Raw genomic sequence first — 22,134 nt, 5'->3', positions numbered from 1 at the left:
TTGTTTTTTCACCTAACCCGGCAAATTATAAACAAACCCGAAGTAAAATCAGTTACATTCAGTACAGTACGAAGAAAAATTTACTTTAAACTTTTTTCATTTCTATTAAACACTCTGTACCTCTTATTTTTGTCTTTTAAAATTAAAACACCTTTTAAAAGTTTTAATAACACAATTTATTTTATATAGCAATACCGTCAAGCAATGTTTTTTTCTAATAGACAAATTTATATATAATTTTTAAGAATCAAAATCATACTAACACTAAGAATCCTTTCATCTCCATGACACCCTGTGTCATGCACTGCATTACCTTGAATTGGCTGTCATTCATTCGTTTGAAATTTTTGACAGCTTGGCGCAAATTTCACAATTCAATGTTTCTTTTGTTTGAAATTTGATTGCAATTGTACATATTTTGTGTTTTATATTATTTATTACGTTTATAGAGTGTTTATCCATATTGCCTATATATATACATAAAAACATTCAATGGCGCCTACCAAGCACGCAAACGGAAGTGTGACTGCCGCAGCTCTGACCACACTTGGTGAATCTGCAAATGATTCGGCCACACAGCAGGCGCTTAGTTATGTGCGCGATTTTTGCACACATGCCACAAATTACCGAAATCAACAAACTATTGAATCACTGGCGTTGCTAAATCGCTCCGCTTCATTACTTAGCACAACTGTGCAGCCTCAATTATTTAATCCTTTACAGTTGGAAACATCCAAACTTTTCATAGACTTACATGCGGTAATGGGCAATTTAGCTGCTGACTCTGATGCACTTTGGGCTTGTGTCGCGCTTTTGCAACATTTAAGTCGCAATTTGACAGCACGCCGCGCATTAGTGCAGGATTTTCGTTTCGTGCCGCTGTTAACTTTTGTGCTTAAACGTTCACATGGACAAGAGAAGATTCAAAAGTTATTAACGCTCATGCAGGATTTAACATATGGCATACAAATAAGCTGGGAGGAACCATATTTAATAGTTCTACTGGAACAGCTAGTAAATTTAATATATCAAGCCACTGAGGACAGTGAGGACAGCTTGGCACAGTTGGCACTGTCTGTGTTAATCAATTTGTGCTACAAAAATTTTGTGGTAATGTTTTTATTCTTACGTTCGGTGAATATTTCAAATTTTACGAAACGTATACAAAGCTTTGGTATGCTGGCTAGTAAAATGTTGATCATACTCAGTGAAGATACGCATGCGCCGAATCAAAAAGATTTGGAGTTATTTATACGTTCAACGTTTGCTACCCTAGAGGAATGTATCAAAAGTTGGAACGTGCCGTATTTGCAGCATTTAATTGAATTTCTACTGGATTCCAAGTCACACTCGTGTCTACATCGTTCAATGTTAAGCTATACACATTATTGTGAAGATGTGGAGCGTCTACTTAACGTATGTATTCTATTTACATTTATTTCTTTATAATGTTAATCGGTAACTTTTTAGCAATTAGAGTCCTGCGGTCTCACAGAAGATGCAGAAGAGCACATTTCTAAACAACAGCATACATGCCTAAGCTTAATTTTCCGGCTGATTCGCTATATCTTAGAATTGAGCACAATTCTTCAGACTGATGGCAAAGAAAACGTAATAAGCCTGGACTCAAATGTACCGAGAATATTTGAATTGCTTGGCAAGTGGCTGGATTCCGATATATGTGGTGTTGATACTGTGCACTTACTAAATGGTTTAATAACATTGGGTATTTATCGCTTAAAAAATATTGAATGTTGAGTTTAATTTATTTGAAATAATTTTGTCACAGTTCCTAAGGAGTCGATACCGGCACGCATTGCGCGTGATCCCTCGTACATCGTGCAATTAATTAGTATATCCGAAAAACCAGAGACTAGCGCACGGCACATATCCGTTATACTTCAACTCCTATCATCGCTCTTACATCACCCAAAGACTGAAAAGTTGGTTTTATCACGCATAACGGAGTCATATTTCGACAAAATGTTTGCACCACTAATAAGCAGTGGCCGCACAGATATACCGCTGAACGCAACAACACCGGAGGAGATCGAAAAATACACCTACTGCTTACTATTATTAATCAACTTCGCGGGTGTGGCGAAGAAGGCGTATTTTGAGAAATGTTGCACGCTCTTACAATTCGCTACGATACAAAATGCATTGGCTCGTGCCATGGTCGGTGGCAGTGAGGAGGTGTGCGGCGCCGTTTTTCAAATTTCGCAATTCGAACGTTTCCCACAAGCCGAAGTTGCAAATGTAAGTGGCCGTTGAGCTTATTTTTGCTCGTATATACATATATTAATGTTAATTTTCTTTTAACCTTAGCAAATCTCGAAACTAACACCCTACAAAGGAGTTGGCAGCAATAATAACTCCACAACAGACAGTGATCAGTGGCAAAGGTTGAATATTATAATGAAAAGTCACAAAACGTTTGTAGGCAAGGAAATGGAAGAACGTCTAAATGCGCTGATTGAACTGATAAGCAACGCGCATCGTAACAATCAATTACAGAATGTCGCTATGTCGCAGATTATTGAGTTATTCAATTACAAAAGTGAAATTTTTAGCTGCTCTGAGAGTTGCATGCAAAGGCGTTTGGAAATCGCTAGTGAGGAGGTAGGTTGTGTTTTTTAAGTTATGTATAGCGAATTCGAGGTTTTGAATTTAATTTTTTTTTAATTTTTTTATTTCTTTTTTTTTTATATTTTTTTAATAATTTTTAATTTTTTTTAATTTTTATTTTTTTTTTTAATAATTTTTTATTTTTTTTTTTAATAATTTTTTATTTTTTTTTAATTTTTTATTTCTTTTTAATAATTTTTTATTTTTTTTTTTTAATACATTTTTATTTTGTTGTTTTTTTAAATTTTTATTTATTTCTTTTTTATTTTTCTTTTTTTTTATAATTATTTTTTTTTTTTTTATTTTTTTTTATTTTTTTTTATTTTTATATTTTTTTTTTTTTTTTTATTTTTTATTAAAAAAATTTTTTTTTTTTTTTTTTTTTTTCTGGGTAATATATTTTTTTTTTTTAATTTGTTTTTACATATTTTTTTTTAATAATTTTTTTTAATATTTTTTTTTTAATATTTTTTTTTTAATAATTTTTTTAAATGTTTTTATTGTATTTTTTTGTAAAAAATATTTTGTTTATAATTTTTTGTTTTGTATTTTTTAATTTTTAATAATATTTAACCGTTGAAGTCAGTCGTGACGATCAAACCTCTCACTTCGCGGTGTGAGCGTCACCAGAACACTCACGGTGCCTGCTTTGCTTATATAGAGCCAGCTGGCAGCCAGCTACCGTTCACTTCACTTCGCGGTGTGAGCGTCTCCCAAGCGCTGGCTAGGCTGTGGAGCCATTATTATTATTATTATATTTACTATTTTTATATATCTTTTATTTTTTTCATATTATATTTTTTATATAATGTTTTATTTATTTTTTTTTATGTTATTTTTAGATCACAAATTTAACGCAGCGCATCAATTTGCAAAATGCTGAGTTGCAAAAATATGAAATGATGAATTTTGAGCTACACGTCAGTCAAGAGGGGTAAGCTGAACTAACCTAATGCAAATAATTACTGACATTTAATTTATATCTAAATACTTGTCCACAGCTTGCAAACGCAATGTCAAGATTTGAAACAGCAAAAAGACAATTTGAAACATAATTTGGCGAGTTTGATGAAAAAATTGTCAGAACAATCAGAGTCGCTGCAAATAAGCGAAAAGCGCCTGACCGTTAAAGTCTCCGAAGTTATAGGTAATAAGAAAAAACAATATAAGTATGTATGTATGTACATATGTATGCATTATATATCATATTTATATTTCATAATTATTTAACAATTTTAATTATTTATTTAATCTAAAAACTTCAAAATTATTTTCTAGTATTGCAAAAGGAGAATGGCGAGCTGAAGGAGGAACTGACTACAAAAACCAAGGAGCTGGAGAAAATGCAAACCAATACGCGAGAAAATGTAAATACTGATTATATCTTTGGCAGTATTGCAATGGATTTACATATTTTACTTTTCGTTTTTCTTAGGCAACACGCATAGAAAAGTTGAAAAAGTCGATCGCTGCCTTCGAACTTAATATCAAGGAGAAATCACGTCTTATTGAAGAGCGCGAACGAGAGTTGAGCAAAACACACAAGCTTTACGAAGAGCAGAAGGATGCAAAGAAGAAATCCGACGACGTTATATCCGTGTTGGAGGCGCAAATCCAGGATAAAAATGAGCAAATACGCAATTACGAGTTGGAGCTGAGTGAAACAGAGGAGTTACGCAAAACCATAATGAGCTTGATGGAAAGTAAAAAGCCCAAGCGAAAAACGTAAATCCAAGACTTTTTCGCTAGAATCTCTTAAGACTTAAAAAAAGTAAATTTCATTAAGTTTAGTATTATTAGAAATATTTATTACTTTCCGTAAAGAAAGAACGGAGTTAGGGAAAGTTGTAAATTTTCGGTGTTAGAAATTTGTTTTTTTACAATAGTAGTTCGGCGCTTATATTACTAAGTACATATTTAGTTAACATTTTAATAGTATATATACATACATACATTACGTTTGCATATTCGATTTTCAAATGTAATAATGAACATATTTCATTTACATTTCTTTTATATATATATTAAACTGTCAAAATAAATTTTTAACAACATTCTTAACATGCATACCTTATATGACTCCCAAATGTTTTGTAAAATGTTTGCAAATGTGCTTCTATGAACAGCACCGCACACTGTTTAGTATCACTTGTTGTTACGTTGTAATTGTTAAAGCTTTGTTTTTGTATTTTTTTGTTTTTGTTTTGTAAAATTAGTATACATTGTAAATTAAGTTAAACAGTTATGTCAAATTCGCTGCAAACACTGCCAGCGTCAGCAGCAAGAGCGCTGAGACTATGCTGCGCGCAGCCGCATTACCAGATCTGCTTTCCACCTCGCCGTCACTGCCGCCGACGGGACGAGATGCGCGCTTCTCCGCCTTCTCGCAGAGCGTGCCACAGTTGGCGTGCTCGCATATATCGCAAACAACCGATTTTGGCGCACGGTAGAATTGACGTGCCCGACGAGCTGCGTACAATATAGTATTATAGTTATTTATCGGCTAATATAATTATTTGGATTGTGTGCTCACCATTATCGTAGTAGTCGTACATGACTACTGGCACCAGCTGATGGCCGGTCACTTTGACAGTTTTGTAAGCATGCAAAGTTGGACAAACTTCCCGTCTATCCAAATAGTCGAAGTAAATTACGACGACTGTATTGCGGCGTTGCGTCTCCACGCGCTGAAAATTCGTTAAAATACATTTAAATGCGATAGCTGAAAACAGATAAAAATATATTGCGGTCATTACCTTAATTCTGTCGCTGGATTCCAGTGTAGGCAATGTTTCGATGTCGACGACAAAGCCACTTGGTAAATATATTTCCATTACTGCCATATTAGAGCGGCTAGCATCACCCTCTACGGACACAAAACTAAGTACCGCAAAAAAAAAATTGTATTATGAAATATTAAAAAAAAATTGAGTTTATTCCTTCAATGCTCACCTAGCACAAGCCGACAAATGCAAATAATCCGAATGTGAGTTGCGATTCACGGTCGGATCTAACACAAACCTTGGCCATGCGCTCGTCACATTCGTATTGTAAGTGTAACTCAGTTGTGCGAACGCCATGCCACGCCCTGTAGCCGATATGGTTACATTTTTAATGGTATTGGGTAGCTGCGGCCGAAATAGTTTTGATTAAATATTTGAAATTTCCAAGCTATAATCAATCATAAACTCACCTCGTAGCTTTGCAGTGCCAGCGAATTCTGCGCATTCACATTGAGCGTAGTCTCGGCGCCCTGTCCATATTGAACATTGATCTGCACATTATTCGCTTGGCTTGAAAAGCGTTCGGCGAAGGACATCAGCGCTTGTATGCCAACTACAGTATCCTGCGAAGAGACGAAACCACCGAAAACATTACGCTGATCCGCCAGCCACTTGAGCACTGGCAAAGCGTCGCCGATCAGATTGTTTTCCAGCAACGCGAGCGCCGCATATGAAGAGATTTCAATGTTGACCGAACGTGTGCGATTGTACCAGGGCGAGGGCCCTTCAGCGGTTGGTGCTGTTTTATTCCACCACTTTTTGCCATCTGTAAGAAAGTACAAGACAATAGTATATTAAATAGATAGGTGGTGATGTGCATACATTTGCAGCGGTATACAAACCTTCATTGACGGCCATTGCATCGAGCCGTTGCAGAAAAGCGCTTTTTGAGTTGTGATTGGCGCGGGATAGCACGTAAGTACCAATGGCTGTCGCATGCAAATCGTTAGAATTATCCAGACCACGAGTTAGGTAGTCTAAAGCTTTGTTGAGGAGATTCGTGTATTCGGGATAGGATTTCTGTGAAAATGAGGAGTGAGTGAAAACATTTCATATGTTATGTTATGTACACAGATAACCGATAACATTTTTTTTATTATTTATTGTTTTCATTCATTATCTTTAATTATTACTTTTATACTCTTGCAACCAGTTGCTACAGAGTATTATAGTTTTGTTCACCAAACGGTTGTACGTATACGTATCACCTAAAACTGAACAAAATGTTCGAATATAAAAGTTTTGGACTCGGAATAAATAGAAAAATACCTGGAAATCCTCACACACTCGATTTCAACACCCTCACTTAGGAAGAAAGAATCGTTTTGACGATTTTCTCCTCAAAAACCGGCGATTTGGGACACATTTTTAATTTTATAAATTTCTGTGTAAGTCCAAATTTAAAATTTCTTTAATAAAAATATGCCCCATACGATTCTGCAAATTTCTGCATTTTTACATTTTCTCTACGACCAATAGTTTAGAAGTTATAAGCATTTTTGTATTCGCTTGTATTCGGCGGCTGCTTGCTACATGCTCCTGGTCGCCTGGTAGAAATCTGAGATTTTGGCACCGAATTGAATGCATTTTTCTGCAGCGGCGGCGTATGCGCCAAAATTTTGCGTGGGGCATTGCATACGCAAAGGGGCCAAATTCGGAACACGGAAGCGGTTCGTACTTACGGGCCGGAAACAGGAACAGGACATCGACCGGAAATTAAATAACGGTACCACACTTCCGGCCCGAGAACTAAACCGGAAACGACCATATTTCGCCCGGAAACGGAAACATACACCCCGAGAAGCGAAAAACTGCTAACTTCTAAAACGGTGGACCGGAAACGGAAATAAAATGTTTAGAAAAATAAAAATGTGTACCAAATCGCCGGTTTTTGAGGAGAAAATCGTCAAAACGATTCTTTCTTCCTAAGTGAGGGTGTTGAAATCGAGTGTTGGAGGATTTCCAGGTATTTCTCTATCTATTCCGAGCCCAAAACTATTAAATTCGAACATTTTGTTCATAAATGATTAATTTTTGATGATAATATCCAATCTTTAGTTCATAAATTCTTTTTGACATTTAGGCAGTCCAGATCTGATGGATTTATATGCCTTAAATATTTACGTATAAATTTTCAAATGCTCTCCTCAGCTCGCTTTTCGCTCCCTTTAATGCCCGAAATAAACGATAAGAAAATTTGACCTCTCTTACAGAGTTTATTTTGAAATCGTTGGCAGGAAGGCTTACTCCTGGGTATCATTAAAGGAAAGTTTTAACTTTAGATCATCTTCGGATAAGGCACGATTTAAGTGTCTTAAGGTATTTATGTATATAAGCATATACGTATATATGTATATGAACGAATTGTTCACACACGCTTACTTCTTTTTTTCTTGTTTTGAAATTGTTCATTTTCTTACATATATATATATATATGTATATATATTTTTAAAGTATTTATTTTTATATCTATTTATTTTTCTTTTAAATTTTAATTTTTTAATTTTATTTTGTTTATTATTTATTGATTTTTATTTTTTATTTTAATTATTATTATTTTCAATAATTTATTTTTTTAAGTATTCCCTTTTCTTAAACATAATTTTTTCTTTGTTTGGAAATTAATTAATTTTGTGTGATCAATCGCTTAATTTCACTTACCACGTTCTCCATAAAGGCCAAAGTTACAAATGCCGTTAAGCTTAGACCATCATCACCGAAATCCTCGAATACATCTCCTCGCTCTTCGAAGCCGCCGTCAGCATTTTGTGTGCTAACTAAATATTCCAAAGCCCTTCTCACAATATCCTCATCCACGTAAATATGCGGTGCTGCTTGCCGCAACGCACGCGCCACATATGCGGTTAGCCACGTAGAGCCTCGCTTCTGATCTATGCCAAAAGCGCTGAAAGCACCGTTCATATGTCGGTAGTAGAGTAGATGCTGATATCCCACTTCCAGATTGTGTTTGATACGCTGTTCAATGGCCGGCGTCAGTTGGCTGATGCGCTAAAATTGATTATTATTTTCATTTAAAATTAATGTTGATCAGGCGTTTACCATAATTTGTAAAATATATATTTTCGTCGCAACAATTACCTGCAGATAACGTAGCACCAATAAGTTTGGCATAAAGTGCACCATGGTTTGTTCACCGCAGCCCGTAGGCAACGCTATCAAATGCTCTATATTTCCCAGCAAACTACCGATAACATCACCGACGGCAGTCACTTGTATTTTGGTTGAGTCGGCAATTGCATTTCGTGGCACCTTGACGGTGATGTTCGTTTTGGTTTGTGGACTTGAGCTGAGCTCAAAGAGGAAGCCGCGATTAACCGTTTCCGTTGCGCCTGGATATTCGACAAGTAGTGTCGTTTCGATCGTGTCGGCAGCCAGCTGAGCGTTGGCCACAGCCTTAACATTAATGGCGCCCACACGTTTGGGTTTCACAATGAAGGCGACAGGTTTCACAGATTGAGCTAGCACACGTACTTTACGACTTCTATACAGTTCGATTTCTGGAAGAAAGGCGATGTTTAGAAAATGTTGCGGTAGGTGAGTTGTTGCTTGCAAAATGTTTATATTCGAAATTGATGTGCACTATTTACTTGGTGTGGGATCGCCGTTGCTGTCGAGTGGTGGGAATTCAAAGTCCTGTGCGGTATTGTAAAATGTGACTTCCACGTCCAAATCGCTGTTTTTATTGTTGGTGATAACGAATGGCAAAGCAATGGTCTCTCCTACGTAAACAAAAAATAAGATAAATATAAATTCAAGGATGTATGCAGTATCGTCATTACCCTTTCTAATCGAATATGGCACTTCGGTGGTAATATAGAATTCCTTATATGACTGCAGTGTTTTCGATGATTTCGTCAAACCCAAACCGGTTATTGGATCTAGTGAAAATGCGGACAGCACCCATGAAGTCATGGAACTAGGTATGCGACGATGTAAGGTCGTGCGTCCCTCATTACCCGCCGACATGTTTAAGAAGAGCCAAGTGTCAGCCGGTTCATGCATCAAATATATGCGCGGATTATGCCAATAGGGTTTGGGCGTATAGGAGAAAGCGTAACGACCCTTCCCCGGCGCCAAAGTGTTCACTTCGATGTGATGTGCTGGCCCGATGTCAGTCTTTCGTATTGTAGTCAACTTATTGTCGTCATCGTCATAGTCACGCAGCAAGTTCGGTGTGGTTTCCGGTTCTGAAAATTACGAAAATTATCATTACCTCAATACATACTAATTGCCAGGTGCTTACCCTTTTCGATTATGAAATCTGCGTTCGACATTGTTATAACGCCCGATTCTTTGCCAGGCGAACCGGTTTGAGTATTGACATCGCGCAGTTCATAGGTTTTTAACGCTGCCATTAGCCCCTCATAGCTGAGATCGTTGCCTAAAATGTCAAGTTATATATTAAGATAAGTTCAGCTGAGTTAAAAAAGAAAATAAATCGCTTACCTTTTCTTATATTCGCCGCATTTTGATCAACGAGCATAAGTCCGACATACGAGTAAGGTTTTGTTGTGATTGTTATATCGATGTCTTGGCCTGGTGGTGCTTTAAGCGGCGCTTCCACTTGCACCTAACAACGAAATTCATAATTAATATTAATAATATTTTTTTATATTTTATACTCACATTGTTTATTAAAGTGTGCTCGAACTCGATCACTTGCTCGTCATAGATGAACTCGCCATTTACCACCATATAGATGAGGAGTTTGGCGCGCGGCATCATAGCGAATGTGGCCAAAAATTTGAAAGTATGATAGTTGCTGTTATCCACCTAATAATAGTTTATTTTATTATTAATTTATTTATTATATATTTTTTATATTTGTAAAAATTAAGAAAAAAAAATAATATAATTATTTATTTATTAAAAAATAATTGTTTTGGTTAAAATAAATATTACTATATTTTATATCTATATATATAAAGTTCGTACCTGTACAGCATGAGTTGTTATAATATCGCCACGCCCTACAATTTGATACACAAAATATTTCATGGGTTCATTGGAACGAACAGCTACAGCGACTTCCTGGTTTATCATAGGTCTAAAAAAACAAAAATGAAAAAAGACGTTAACTTCGGCTTTAGCAAAGCTATAATAGCCTTCAAGGATGGGATTCTTATAGTATAAAATGGTATAACAAGATCTTAAGCTTGACTTTGATCGGTCAGTTTATATGAGAGTTATAGAATAAGGCTGTGGTTCGCTTGGAACAACATATTGAGACCTTCTGGCGCTGCCTTGGATAATTATTTGAGACATTATTTCTTGAAGATAGGTTAGGTTGGGTTAATCTGGCAGACCAATATGACACGCATAGCCCAGTTTGGTACTTTGCGATACCAGATGGAGTTCACTTGCTAAGTCCAAGAGGAGTAGTAATCGTTTTGTGAAGATAACTTGTCAACTAAATAAGTTTTCTCTACAAGAACTTCATTTTGATCGGTTAGGTCGTAGGGTTGATCCAATATCAATGAATCCCTCATAAATGAAAATTCGTCCCTTGTGTTACCCGTAAACCTTTAAAAGTGGATCGTAACATCCTCATGGATTGACAAAGCGTTTTGAGCTAACCACAAATTTATTAAGGCTTCTTTTTAAGGAGCTAGACAAAATGAGGCATTGGCTAGATGATTTCACCTCGCGTTTCTCAAAAGAGCCTTAGCAAAGAGCGTCCGACAGAATATTTTGCCTCACCGCGTGTGATCCCATTAGACAGTGTTAGTCAGAACACCCAAAATTACGGAGAGATTGATTTTGCTTAGAGCCTGCAGTTCAGGTGACCTCTTAGGGTTCACTCTGGATCAGTCGGTTAGTTTATATCGCCTATAGTGGTCCGATATAAATGGTTTTGATAAATAAGCAGCTTCTTGGAGAGAAAAGAACGTGTATAAAATTTCCGATTGAGATCTCAAAAATTGAGAAACTAATTCAGGTATATACAGCGGTACGAATAAACTTTATGAAACGAAAAATCAGCCTTCTAAAATTCTTATTTGTAAAAAGAAAGATTTTGATTCAGAATGGATTTTATTGGTTTCTTTCTACTTACTTGTCATTCAATATTTTTGCGGTAATATAATTTTTGCTATGCAAGTGTCTACGTGGTATTTTCCCGACGTCCGTGATAATGCCAATATAGTTCACCTGTGGAGAAGAAGAGAAATGTGAAGTTCTATTACATATATGTATATATGTATCTCGAAAAAAGAAACTTCGAATCTTTGTTATTTGAATCAGTGATGATTACTAGAAATCTATTTTTTTTAATTCTGGTTTCTAAACCACTTTTTCACCATCGCTTTCTAACCACAACTTACAATAACGGAATGATATTCATCCTTATCACCTTCTGGCACTGTAAATTTCATTTTGAATTCACCATTCGTATTGATGCCATATACAGTTTTGTTGTACATTTCACTGCTACCATAGACATTAGTTAGGTATGCTGTCGCCTCGGGTGGAAAGTCTTTGAGTTGAGCACCATCATTACGGACAACCTTTGCCTGAAATCAAAATTTATTTCATTTATTTATTTAAATATTTATTATCGACTGCATTGTCCTTCTTCTGAGCACCCCCATTTCTGTTTACTTACTGTCACTTCAAATGGCACACCCGGTATATAATAGCTAGGAATTCGTACAGTCTCAACACGGTATGCATCTAAATGCACCGTTATCACAGTAGAGAAGTTCTGCACCGAACCAGTGGACTTTTCTTCAACTAACGCATCCAACAAGTACTCGCGTTCGTAATCCTCCTTCAGTTTGAGCTCATCACGTATATCGAATTCGAAAAAGGCATTGCCGTCAATGGGCACCACTTTTCTCGTAATCAAATCATTGACGAACGGTTGCAACGAACCGAAGAAGGTGGGGTAAATGGAGAGTGTAGCCTCGCCTTTAATTGGTTCACCGTAGGCATAACTAGAAGGAAACGATGTTTTATATTAATCGCTGCTTTGTTAAACGAGTTGCAAAAGAACACACGCAATTATCTTTTATTTTTAATATAACACATAATTAAAAATTTCAAACACTTTCTCAGCGATCAAGCGATTTTTCCTCTACGATTTTATGACATCACATTTACTTACTTTGCCTTGACGTTTGCGCGAATTTTGCCATCTTTGTAGATCGCATGTTTCGCAGTATCTATGTCCACCACGAATTTCGGCAATATATATTCAATCACCTCGAACGTACCACGGTGTGACTCCTCCATCACCTCCACATTCAGCGACCATTCACCCAAATTCGGATAGTCCGACAATTGTAGCTCATTGCTGTAAACGGCATTTGTTAAACGTACATCTCTGTAGTTTTGTATGATATTGTAGCCAGTATCCCTTATTATTAGATGCACACGTCCGGTATTTCGTGCTGGCTTCAAGTTGGCGTCCAATACGAGCACACGATAATGCACCAAATCACCAGGCCGATAAATTGCTTTGTCGGTTTGCACCAATACTGTGAACTGTTTTGTGTCGAAGTTGAGCTGTGTTTCATTGGTGAATATGGCGCCACTGAGGCCCTCAGCCGTTAAGTTGTAGCGATCACGTTTTAGTGCTGGTATCTAATGTGCGGATTGAAGTTAGTCTTTATAGTGATAAAGTACAGAAAAGTGAAAATCGTTTGTTTACCTCAAAATACACCAACTCCGTGGAATATGGTCGCACTTCCGCGAATTTAAAATCGGTATAACTGCTACCTATTATACCCAATTTCACCTTCACAGGTTCTGGCGATTTATGTACACTCACCGCTACATGATATTGTGAGTTGGGTCGCAGCGTGTTGGGCGCAATTATTGAATAAATACTGTAGACAAAAAAGAAAATAATGATTAAATAATTTTCGTATGACTTTGTGACCCTTATAAACTTGTCCAGCCGATTTATCCATCAGGCTTGGTACTACAAACTCGCGCAGTAGTTCATAAAACCTTGGTTCATTCACTAAGTAATTTCGTTTGATGACAACAGCTAATCTCATTGAATTTTTTCGCACCAATCTTCACACCAAACCGCTTTACCTTTATACATTTCAATTGCTGATATCGTAAGGCTTGTTTGTAAAAAAAATTCTTAAATATTTCGGAATAGTTTTTGGTTGGGGCAAGGTCAAAGATGGAACAGAAAACCATTCTTCATTCACTAAATAATTTCGTGAAAATTGTGATGCGTACGGAGAAGAGGTGTTGACCGAATGTCAATGCCGAATAGGTTTGAAAAATCCGGTAATTACGATTTTGAGGTTGCACCACATTTTGGAAGCACTCTTGAAGCCGCTGTGTCCAAAATAAACTAATTGGTCGGTGGAAATCATCGCATAACAACTCGGGAGTCTGCTAAAAGATTGAATTTGTTTAACGCGATCGTTCACAAGCACATGAAACGTATAGGATTAATTTCGAAGCTTGACATATAGGTTTCTGATGTTCTTATAGAACGTTATTTGCTTCGTCGAAGAAATTATAAATTTTTGAAGCGCAGTGTTACTGGCGACGAAAAGTGGGTTGGTTACCAAAATTTGAAGCGAAAACGATCATAGTCGAAAAAGAATGAACCAGCTCAAACCACTTCGAAGGCCGATTGTCACAAAAAAGACTAGAGTAAGGCTTTGGTGGGATTTCAAAGGGATCGTTTAGTTTGAGCTTCTGCCCGACAATACGACGATTAATTCTGAAATGTATGGCAATCAGCTGGACAAATTATGTGAGGCACTCAAACAGAATTGGCCATAATTGATCAATAGAAAAGGTGTAATGATCCACTAGTATAAAGCAAGTTCTCATGCAAATTTGAGTTCTCGTCAAAAGCAGCTTGAGTGGGATGCGCTACCACACCCACCACATGCTCTATACTTGACTCCTTCGGACTATTACTTGTTCTGGTCTCTGTGAAATATTTTGGATGGGATTAAATGTTATGCAAGGATCAACAATGAGTGTGAAATCAATAAAAAAACATGTTTAAATTGCACTTAAAAAGGAAAGATAACGACGAGCAGTGTGGTAATATGCATAACAGAGGCTTACAAAATCCATTAGCCGTGCAAAGCAGCCTGAAGATTTATGGCTCCCTTCTTTTGTTGGATTACAGCATGTAAAATATGTATGTATGCTTTTATATATGTGAACTTTACATTTTATTTTATGTTGCATATCTAAATGGAAATTACCACAATAAAAGTCTGCACGGAAGCGGAAGTATCCACAAACATACATATTTACCACAATTATGCAAAAAATATTATGCGCGAGGTTGTGCACATATGCATCTTGAGTACTGCATGTAAAAATCATTGTTCACATGATAAACAATCACTATAATGATCATGATTCATTAGTTAAGGAAAGAAATGAATATTCATGCCTTAATGAGGCTATAAGAGTGTGTACACATAGATGGAGTAAAGTATATACTTGGGGTGTTAGAGATTTGTTTGTTTTTTAGACTACAAAGTAATCTTTAAATACTAACATTGTCGAAAAATATATATATAACGTACATCGAATAAATGCCCATGAAAAATAATAATTTATTTTGCGTTCCATATATATAGGTGTGTAGATAAGCTGAGTGGCATCTGAGGGTTAATTTAAGTCTTTGGGAGACCCATTGTGTAATCACCGGGACTAAAATCATTTTGTCTCCTCTCTAAACCATTCCATGCTTCTGATGAAGGTTATCACTACAAAAAGTTTTTTCTATGCAAACTGCGAAACATCGTCAAGAAACCCTCGGCTGATAGTTGCGATTATTTTCCGATATAAACCTTTGTACAAGTATTCGCATAGAAGATGTTCTATAGTCTCATTTTCTTCTACTTCCTGATAGCTGACAATAGTCAGATATTCCCAGTCTGCTGGCATATCTGCGAATTAGATGGTGATTAGATGGTGACCTGTTAGCGCTCCTTTAAGATTTGTTATGTCATTCCTTTTGAATTTGAATAGTCGGCATGTGCGGCCCATATCCCATTCACAAGTATCCAGAGGCTAATAAATATCCTCTTTTCCGAGGTCTAATTGTGGGATGTGGCTGTTCTTCATCTGCTTCACAGTTAAAAGGGATATCCACTGCAGGTTTATAGGAAATATAATTCTAGATCCACTAAGAGAGCATTTTTGCACCCTAAGAGATCTTAATGAATCCAAAGCCCCTTGGCTATCTTTACATGTAAATATATTACTTGATGCGCGCACAATACTTGTCAGACCAAGAAGGCTTTCTTTAATTACTCTGATCTCCGCTTAGAAAACCTTGCAGTGGTAGATGAAAGACAATTTTCATACCGCCTGGACCATTCCACCGTATTAAGTAGTGTGAACCCAGCCGTATTGATATTTTCCCCTGCGTCTCTGTTCTGTTTTGGGTTGAATTCTATAGGTTTACGAAACTCCATGGTATTGGGTGGAAACGAAAACTTACTGAGAATGCCACTTATTAGCTAGGCGCCGCAGTCTAAGGGCTTCGCCTCCCGCAATCTAAGGGCTTCGTTGCCACTTGCATAAAAAAGGCTATTAACAGTAGAAGAAAAATGACTTTTGGTGCCTGACTTGGCATTGTTCTAAGAGCTCCACTGGTGCATATACTAACAGATCTTTTTATGCTTTCTATACGCCCTACTATTTATGTCTTTTCCATTATTATCTACCATACCAATATTCCGTATGCTTTATAACTATAGCATATAGCTCCCATACGAACTGAACGATCAAAATGAAGTTCTTGGATAGACAACTTTTATATGATCATTCCACTATATTAGCGTAAAGCTGAGAAACAAAGCGGCTAAGCGATCAAAATATATGGATCCAGTTCTTATATGGAAACAATTTTATCGTAAAGTCAGTTGAGTGTGGTAAAAGCGTGCTGCCCTAGTACACATATTATTTCTGCAACGCTAATGTTTTATTATGTATTTAATTAAGCTAACTTTTTTACCAAAAATATTTTTCCCACAGCAATACCAAAAGGAAACGTATTTAATTATTACTGTTTTGTGTGCGCTAAATTCCAGTCTGCAATACATACATACATACGTACTTGTGTGTGCACATGCTTATTATACCTATATTTTTTGCTATTTATCTACTTAAATGTATGTATGTTTATGGTGTTGCTGTCTGTACTTGTTTTCATTGCTTTTACTTTGCAGCTTTTAGCGGTCTTCTAACTGGACATATCTATGACTCGTCAACATTTTTGGTCAGATTAGTAGCCACTCGTCATAGTAGACATAGCGCTGGCGTTTTTCTACTTAAAAATAAATATATAAACATACACATATTTGTATGTGAGTAAGCACAAAATAGCTATGTAGGAAGCAGCCGGAAAGAACGAACAGAAAATGCGAACAGAACGTGTAGGATTGTTCGAAAATTGAAAAGATAAATCCTAACTGGCAATAGTTACATTTTTGTAGGTATTTATATATAGTGGTATGGTGGTATGCTTATCTACTCGTTCTTATGCGATATGCGGATTACAAAAGCACAATTAGGTCAAGCGCTAAAAGTTAGTTATGAAGTGAATTTCGAAAAGTAACTTTATTAGGTATTTCAGCACGTTAAACATTTCAGAAGCTGGAAAATATATGTATATCAACATACATATTTTGTGTGTATTTGGCTTGTTTTTGTCATCATATTTTTTTGTTTGACAAAACAATCGGCAAAAATAGTTTTGGTCACAGCTGCCGTAAGCGTTGCGATTAACTATTATGTAAGAAGAAATTAATTATGTTTCCCGCTAAAAAGAGTAAAGTTGCGAGTTTTGCAACATCTGCTCAAAGAAAACGAAATCGTTATGGCCAATTAAAGTTAGTAATCAATTTCGGTTTTATATATGTACATATGTATGCAAGTAAATTCATATACACACATTAGAGATGGTCGTATTTTCTATTAAATCGCTTTTGCGTAAAATGTTCTACGGAACATTCTGAACACCTTTGCCTACGAGATTATGGGTCTAAAACCGGTTTCGAGCCGGCGATTTTTGGGGTGAAGTTTTAGTTTTCGGAACTGTAAAAATTTCTTCGTCCGTTTTTAAGATATCTGAGTGCAATTCAACACAAAGGTGATTTTTGAGATTATTTTGATTATTTGTCGGAAGCGGCCAGATCGGATAATTATATCACATACATATCACCCATACAACCGATTATTCAGTTATTTTTTATTCCGGTTGCCTGCATTTAATTAAAAAGCTATGAGTTTGTATTTTACTGAATAGTCATTTTTAAAATACAAATTATATAAAGTCATTGAATGTATGTAGTTTTAAATGCAAAAATTTTTTTGAAACCTATAATTGTTTAATGTTTTTTTTATTATATCTCTGAATCAAAGCACTTTGTTGTCCAAAATTTAATTTCCTACAACTTTTTCTTTGAAAGTTTTTCGATAAAAAAAGCCGTTAACGGAACGGTTTTTCTGCTCAAAATTACCTCAAATCCTAAAATCTAAAAAAATTGTTATGTAAATATACACATATGGATTATATATATATATGTATATACCAAAATATTGCAAAAGCAAAAAATCAATTTCATTTTATGTAGCTTTCGTACAAAATTTACAATTAGAAATGTTTAAATAAAAAAAAAAATTAATTTGAAGCCGTCATTATTATCCGAAATGTCAAAATCTGAAATATTTCGAACCGGTGTAGGCAGCTATTATATAGTATGCACACATACATATACATACATATATAAATATGCACATAACTTTGTTTGCACGTCAGTTAATTACGTAAATTATTTGAGCAGAAATATGTATGAAACTTGTATGCGTTTACTTAAAATAAACCTACATGGATTTCATGATATTTGCAATTATAAGAATGAAGTATACGAATTCCCATTAAAGTCAAGTTTCAATGACTTCTTTGCACATAGTTTGTGGTTGTGTTTTTCTTTATTAACACATCATGTAGGCGTATAAAGCACTTGAATAACAATTTCATAAAAATGTTCAGAATAAAAATTATTTCTAGAAAATAAAATAAATTGCTTACTTAAAATTATATATGTAGATAAAATGAAAGGGCTTTGTTTTCTACTAAGTGGCTGAGCATGTAAGCTCCTTGTAAGTTGAGTCATTAACCGAAATTATATATGTATAAATACATATATCTGTTAAAGCTTCACCTATGTTATATGAGTAATTTATATAAAGGTGCAAAACTTCATAAATTTCAGTCGAGCAGATAAACCATCACTTCCGAACATATGGATAGCGTACTGATGGACTATAGCTTTTGAAGCTTAAACAGCGTTATACCGTTCTTCCTTATCTACTTGTATTATGGGGTAAACAACGCAGCACGCTTATTATCTTCCCGAACTCAAAGTTATAAAGCCTGATCATCCTTTTAGTTAATAGTTTTTATGACCTTATTTCCACTTGCAAATAAATAAATAATTTTTTTTTTTTTTTCGTAAAAAATCTTTGAAGAGCCATTTTGTTCAACAAATAAATAAAAATTGTCTATTTACATAGAATTATTTATAGAATTTAATGTACTTTGAAAATTTGTGATTAATTTTGAAAAAATATTTGGATTTTATATATCTCGTAACCAATCTCCTGGTGGACATCGGAAAATACAAAATGTTGCTGGCGGTGAGAAAAATGTTTCTGCTTAAAATTATCTCAAATCCAAAAATCAAAAAAATTTATTATAACTACAGATTGATTGATGTAATAATCAAAGTACTAGTCAAAATATTGATTTTTTACAAAAAGTTAATATTCCTAAAAAAATTACACTTCAGAGGAACTTAAAATATTAATAAATATGTTATAACGCCAATCATCATTTGAAAATATATCCAGGCAAGTTGTGTGAAAATTTCAAGGCGATCGGCTCAGCCTTTTCGAAGAAAGTTTTCCCACAGTCTCTGAAATTCAAAAATTGTTTCGAGAGGGAAACGTGTACATTTTTTAAAGCCGTTTAGGTTTAGTTAAAAAGTCGGTTCTAACATAGAGCTCATTTGGACAGTCTAGAATGCCGGTCCATTCTCCTAAATCTCTAAAATTTCTTGAGACGGTTAATGTTAAGTTCAAGTTCAGAGTTCCCACCGTTTTAGCCACCAATCCTGGCTAAAAGAGTTTCGCAGTGGCGCAAAAGCTGGTCGTCGATCAGCATCTGCTAAGCACACACGAGATACATTGGTTCAGCGCCAGAATGCTCCGAGGACACCGTCTTGACTCAATTGAGGATATAAAAGCTGAATCGAAGTAGGCTCTGACGGACGATTTTGCAAGTGCTTTGATGACTGCAAAATTCATTGGCATAACTTTATTGCAGCGGAAGGGGATTACTTTGATGAAATGATTAAAATTGTCAACCGTTTCCTGATTTAGAAGCTTCAAAATATCGATTTTTTTTTTAACTGAAATCTCCTTAGAAATACGTCCCCAAAGTTTTAGATGTGAATTTGAAATATTTTCGAAGTCAGAAGGAAAATAGTGACCGAGCGTCTAGCAGATATATGAGCGATTGGGCAGATAGCGAAAACTTTGACGCGCGATTTCTCGGTTTTTCATTTTTACGATTTTTCTTAATTCGCGGGAAGGATAAAAAAACCAAACGTCGTGTGGAATTGGAGCAAAGTTCATTGCTTTGGCATTAAATTATCTTATATTTAAACTAAAGAAAAACTAGGAAAAGTCAAATGCACATGCGAGATGCATCGGGCAATTGCTTCCCAAAGACAGAATATCAAAGATTTCGTATCCAAAGAATTTGTGAATGATATTTAAATATATAACTATAAACCCTAGAAATTTAGCTTTTAATCACTTATTTCTTTCCTTCCCAAAAAAATCCTCAAAAAATCGATTTTTTGAAGCCTTTAAAGCAGGCTCCTCCTTAATCGTTGAATTTTTTCCTCACTTTACTTTTCCAGTCAAAATGATAATAATGCAAAATGCAAAAATTAACAAATCATGTTTTTAATTTTAACCTGTGACAATCTAATTTTATATTTTGAAGTTTTGGGGACAGCATGGCCAAGCTTTATGCTTGCCCGATTCATAAACCCTAGCACTACTACAGTTAATTTCAGTTCTTGTTTTCCTGCATTTGTTTCATTTTCGCTTTTTTGCTTTGGTTTCTTTTTTTTTGTGTTTTTGTTGTGCTCAATTTGCTCGTTTGTCGCTTAAGTCTTTTGTTTCGTCAAAGCATGCTGCAAAAGCCGAACTGTTGTGCACATTGCGAGGTGCTGCGCTCCGTATGAGATCACTTCATGACCAAAAACCAGCCAACAAGCAATGTTTGCGATGTTTCGTAAAACCTTAGAATGACTCAATGTTAAATAAATACGTAATAACGACACTATTTGAGAAATGTGCACATTGCAAATTTATTAGGAAGAACAAATAGAAAAATAGTAAAACTCAACGAGCAAAGTGACTAATTTCGAGCAATGTAACTTAGCTAGCAGCTGTAACAACAAAATTAACAACTCGTCTTAGATATGTGCATATACTTGTATTCATTTGGCCATAGGAATGTGAGTTTTAACACCTACGTGCACTCACTGAAATAACAAGTTGTTCATCAAACGAGCACTCGACACATTCATTCATTTATTTCTTGGCGTTTTCGTTACACAATTCTAACACACACACACATAAGCCTACAGAAGTACATAGGCATGTACCATATATGTGATTAATGTTGGGTAAAACAATTTACTAACCCCTGACCAGCGGTCAACTGTGTCCAATGCAGCAGCGTTGCGAGGAAGACGAAGAGCACAGAGGTGAAGCAGTTCAGCGACGCTTTACGCTGATAACATAACATATTTTGTTTTTGTTGTTTTTGTTTTTGCACTAACTATTCACAATTATGTATTTCAACTGTTGTCGTTTACAACCGATGCTTTTGCGTAGGTGTAGTGATGATATTTTTTTTCATATACATACATATATATACACATATGCAAATATTGTTTTTGCATTAAAATATTGTTAGACCTTTTAATGTCTTATTGACGCTTTTGTGGTCGGTGTTTTGATTTTGCTTTTAAGTTACTTGTGCAGTGTTGTGATTGTAGGTACGTGTGTATGTATGTGTGTGCACATATTAAGCGTGCGCGCTTGTTGTTGTTAAATTGATGCGATGATGCGATCACTTCTACGCTCATTGACTTATTCACCATTCACAATTTGCCTTTAAATTTTGGGCAATCTCATTGACTTATTTAGTATGCGTTTGCTTGCATCCCTTCACAACATATATATAACTATGTACACATATACTTATATCTATTTTGCAATAGACGTATTTTGCAACACATATATAAGTAGTATATTCACATTCACTGCTGCTCTACTCTCCACGCATTTACTAGTAGTCACTAACACCGTCACTCTCGTTTTGCTTTGCGCCAGCGCATTTGCGGGTTTCTTTGTTGTGCGCTTGTTGCGTTCAGTTTCGATACTGATTTTTCCCATGTTAAGTGTTAGCAACGAAACTGGCTCCCAAGCAGCTAAGCTGAGCTTGCTTTGCTTGAGCTTTTTTAATAGCAGTTACTTGGCTAACTCGATACGCAAGCTACTGTGCGACGAAAGCTTTTCAGTTGGAACTTTTGCGACGGAAAGTTTAGTATGACTTGACGAACTGCGTAGTGGGGTTTTAGTCCATGGTTTAGCTTAACTTGTTAAGTTA

General features: G+C 35.6%; 2 protein-coding genes across 2 annotated transcripts; one reads left to right on the top strand and one right to left on the bottom strand.

Moving 5' to 3' along the window:
* Positions 1–332: 332 nt before the first annotated feature.
* LOC105231173 (uncharacterized) lies at positions 333–4,693 on the top strand. Its single transcript, XM_049460497.1, has 8 exons — positions 333–1,416; positions 1,471–1,726; positions 1,790–2,259; positions 2,329–2,622; positions 3,471–3,562; positions 3,630–3,775; positions 3,907–3,995; positions 4,064–4,693. Exons 1-8 carry the CDS (start codon positions 493–495, stop codon positions 4,355–4,357), a joined length of 2,565 nt encoding a protein of 854 aa, XP_049316454.1. The 5' UTR covers positions 333–492; the 3' UTR covers positions 4,358–4,693.
* LOC105231172 (CD109 antigen) lies at positions 4,405–21,918 on the bottom strand. Its single transcript, XM_049460480.1, has 20 exons — positions 21,164–21,918; positions 13,084–13,261; positions 12,538–13,016; positions 12,037–12,367; positions 11,756–11,944; positions 11,488–11,582; positions 10,368–10,479; positions 10,059–10,205; positions 9,879–10,002; positions 9,676–9,813; positions 9,212–9,619; positions 9,020–9,151; positions 8,511–8,929; positions 8,073–8,420; positions 6,254–6,431; positions 5,822–6,177; positions 5,581–5,756; positions 5,385–5,508; positions 5,162–5,315; positions 4,405–5,097 (listed from the first exon to the last, which is right to left on the bottom strand). Exons 1-20 carry the CDS (start codon positions 21,265–21,267, stop codon positions 4,871–4,873), a joined length of 4,419 nt encoding a protein of 1,472 aa, XP_049316437.1. The 5' UTR covers positions 21,268–21,918; the 3' UTR covers positions 4,405–4,870.
* Positions 21,919–22,134: the final 216 nt, after the last annotated feature.

The sequence above is a fragment of the Bactrocera dorsalis genome, chromosome 1, assembly GCF_023373825.1.
Source record: "Bactrocera dorsalis isolate Fly_Bdor chromosome 1, ASM2337382v1, whole genome shotgun sequence".
NCBI lineage: Eukaryota > Metazoa > Arthropoda > Insecta > Diptera > Tephritidae > Bactrocera > Bactrocera dorsalis.
Note: the sequence above shows the minus strand (reverse complement) of the source record. Positions and strands in the feature narration are given on the sequence as shown.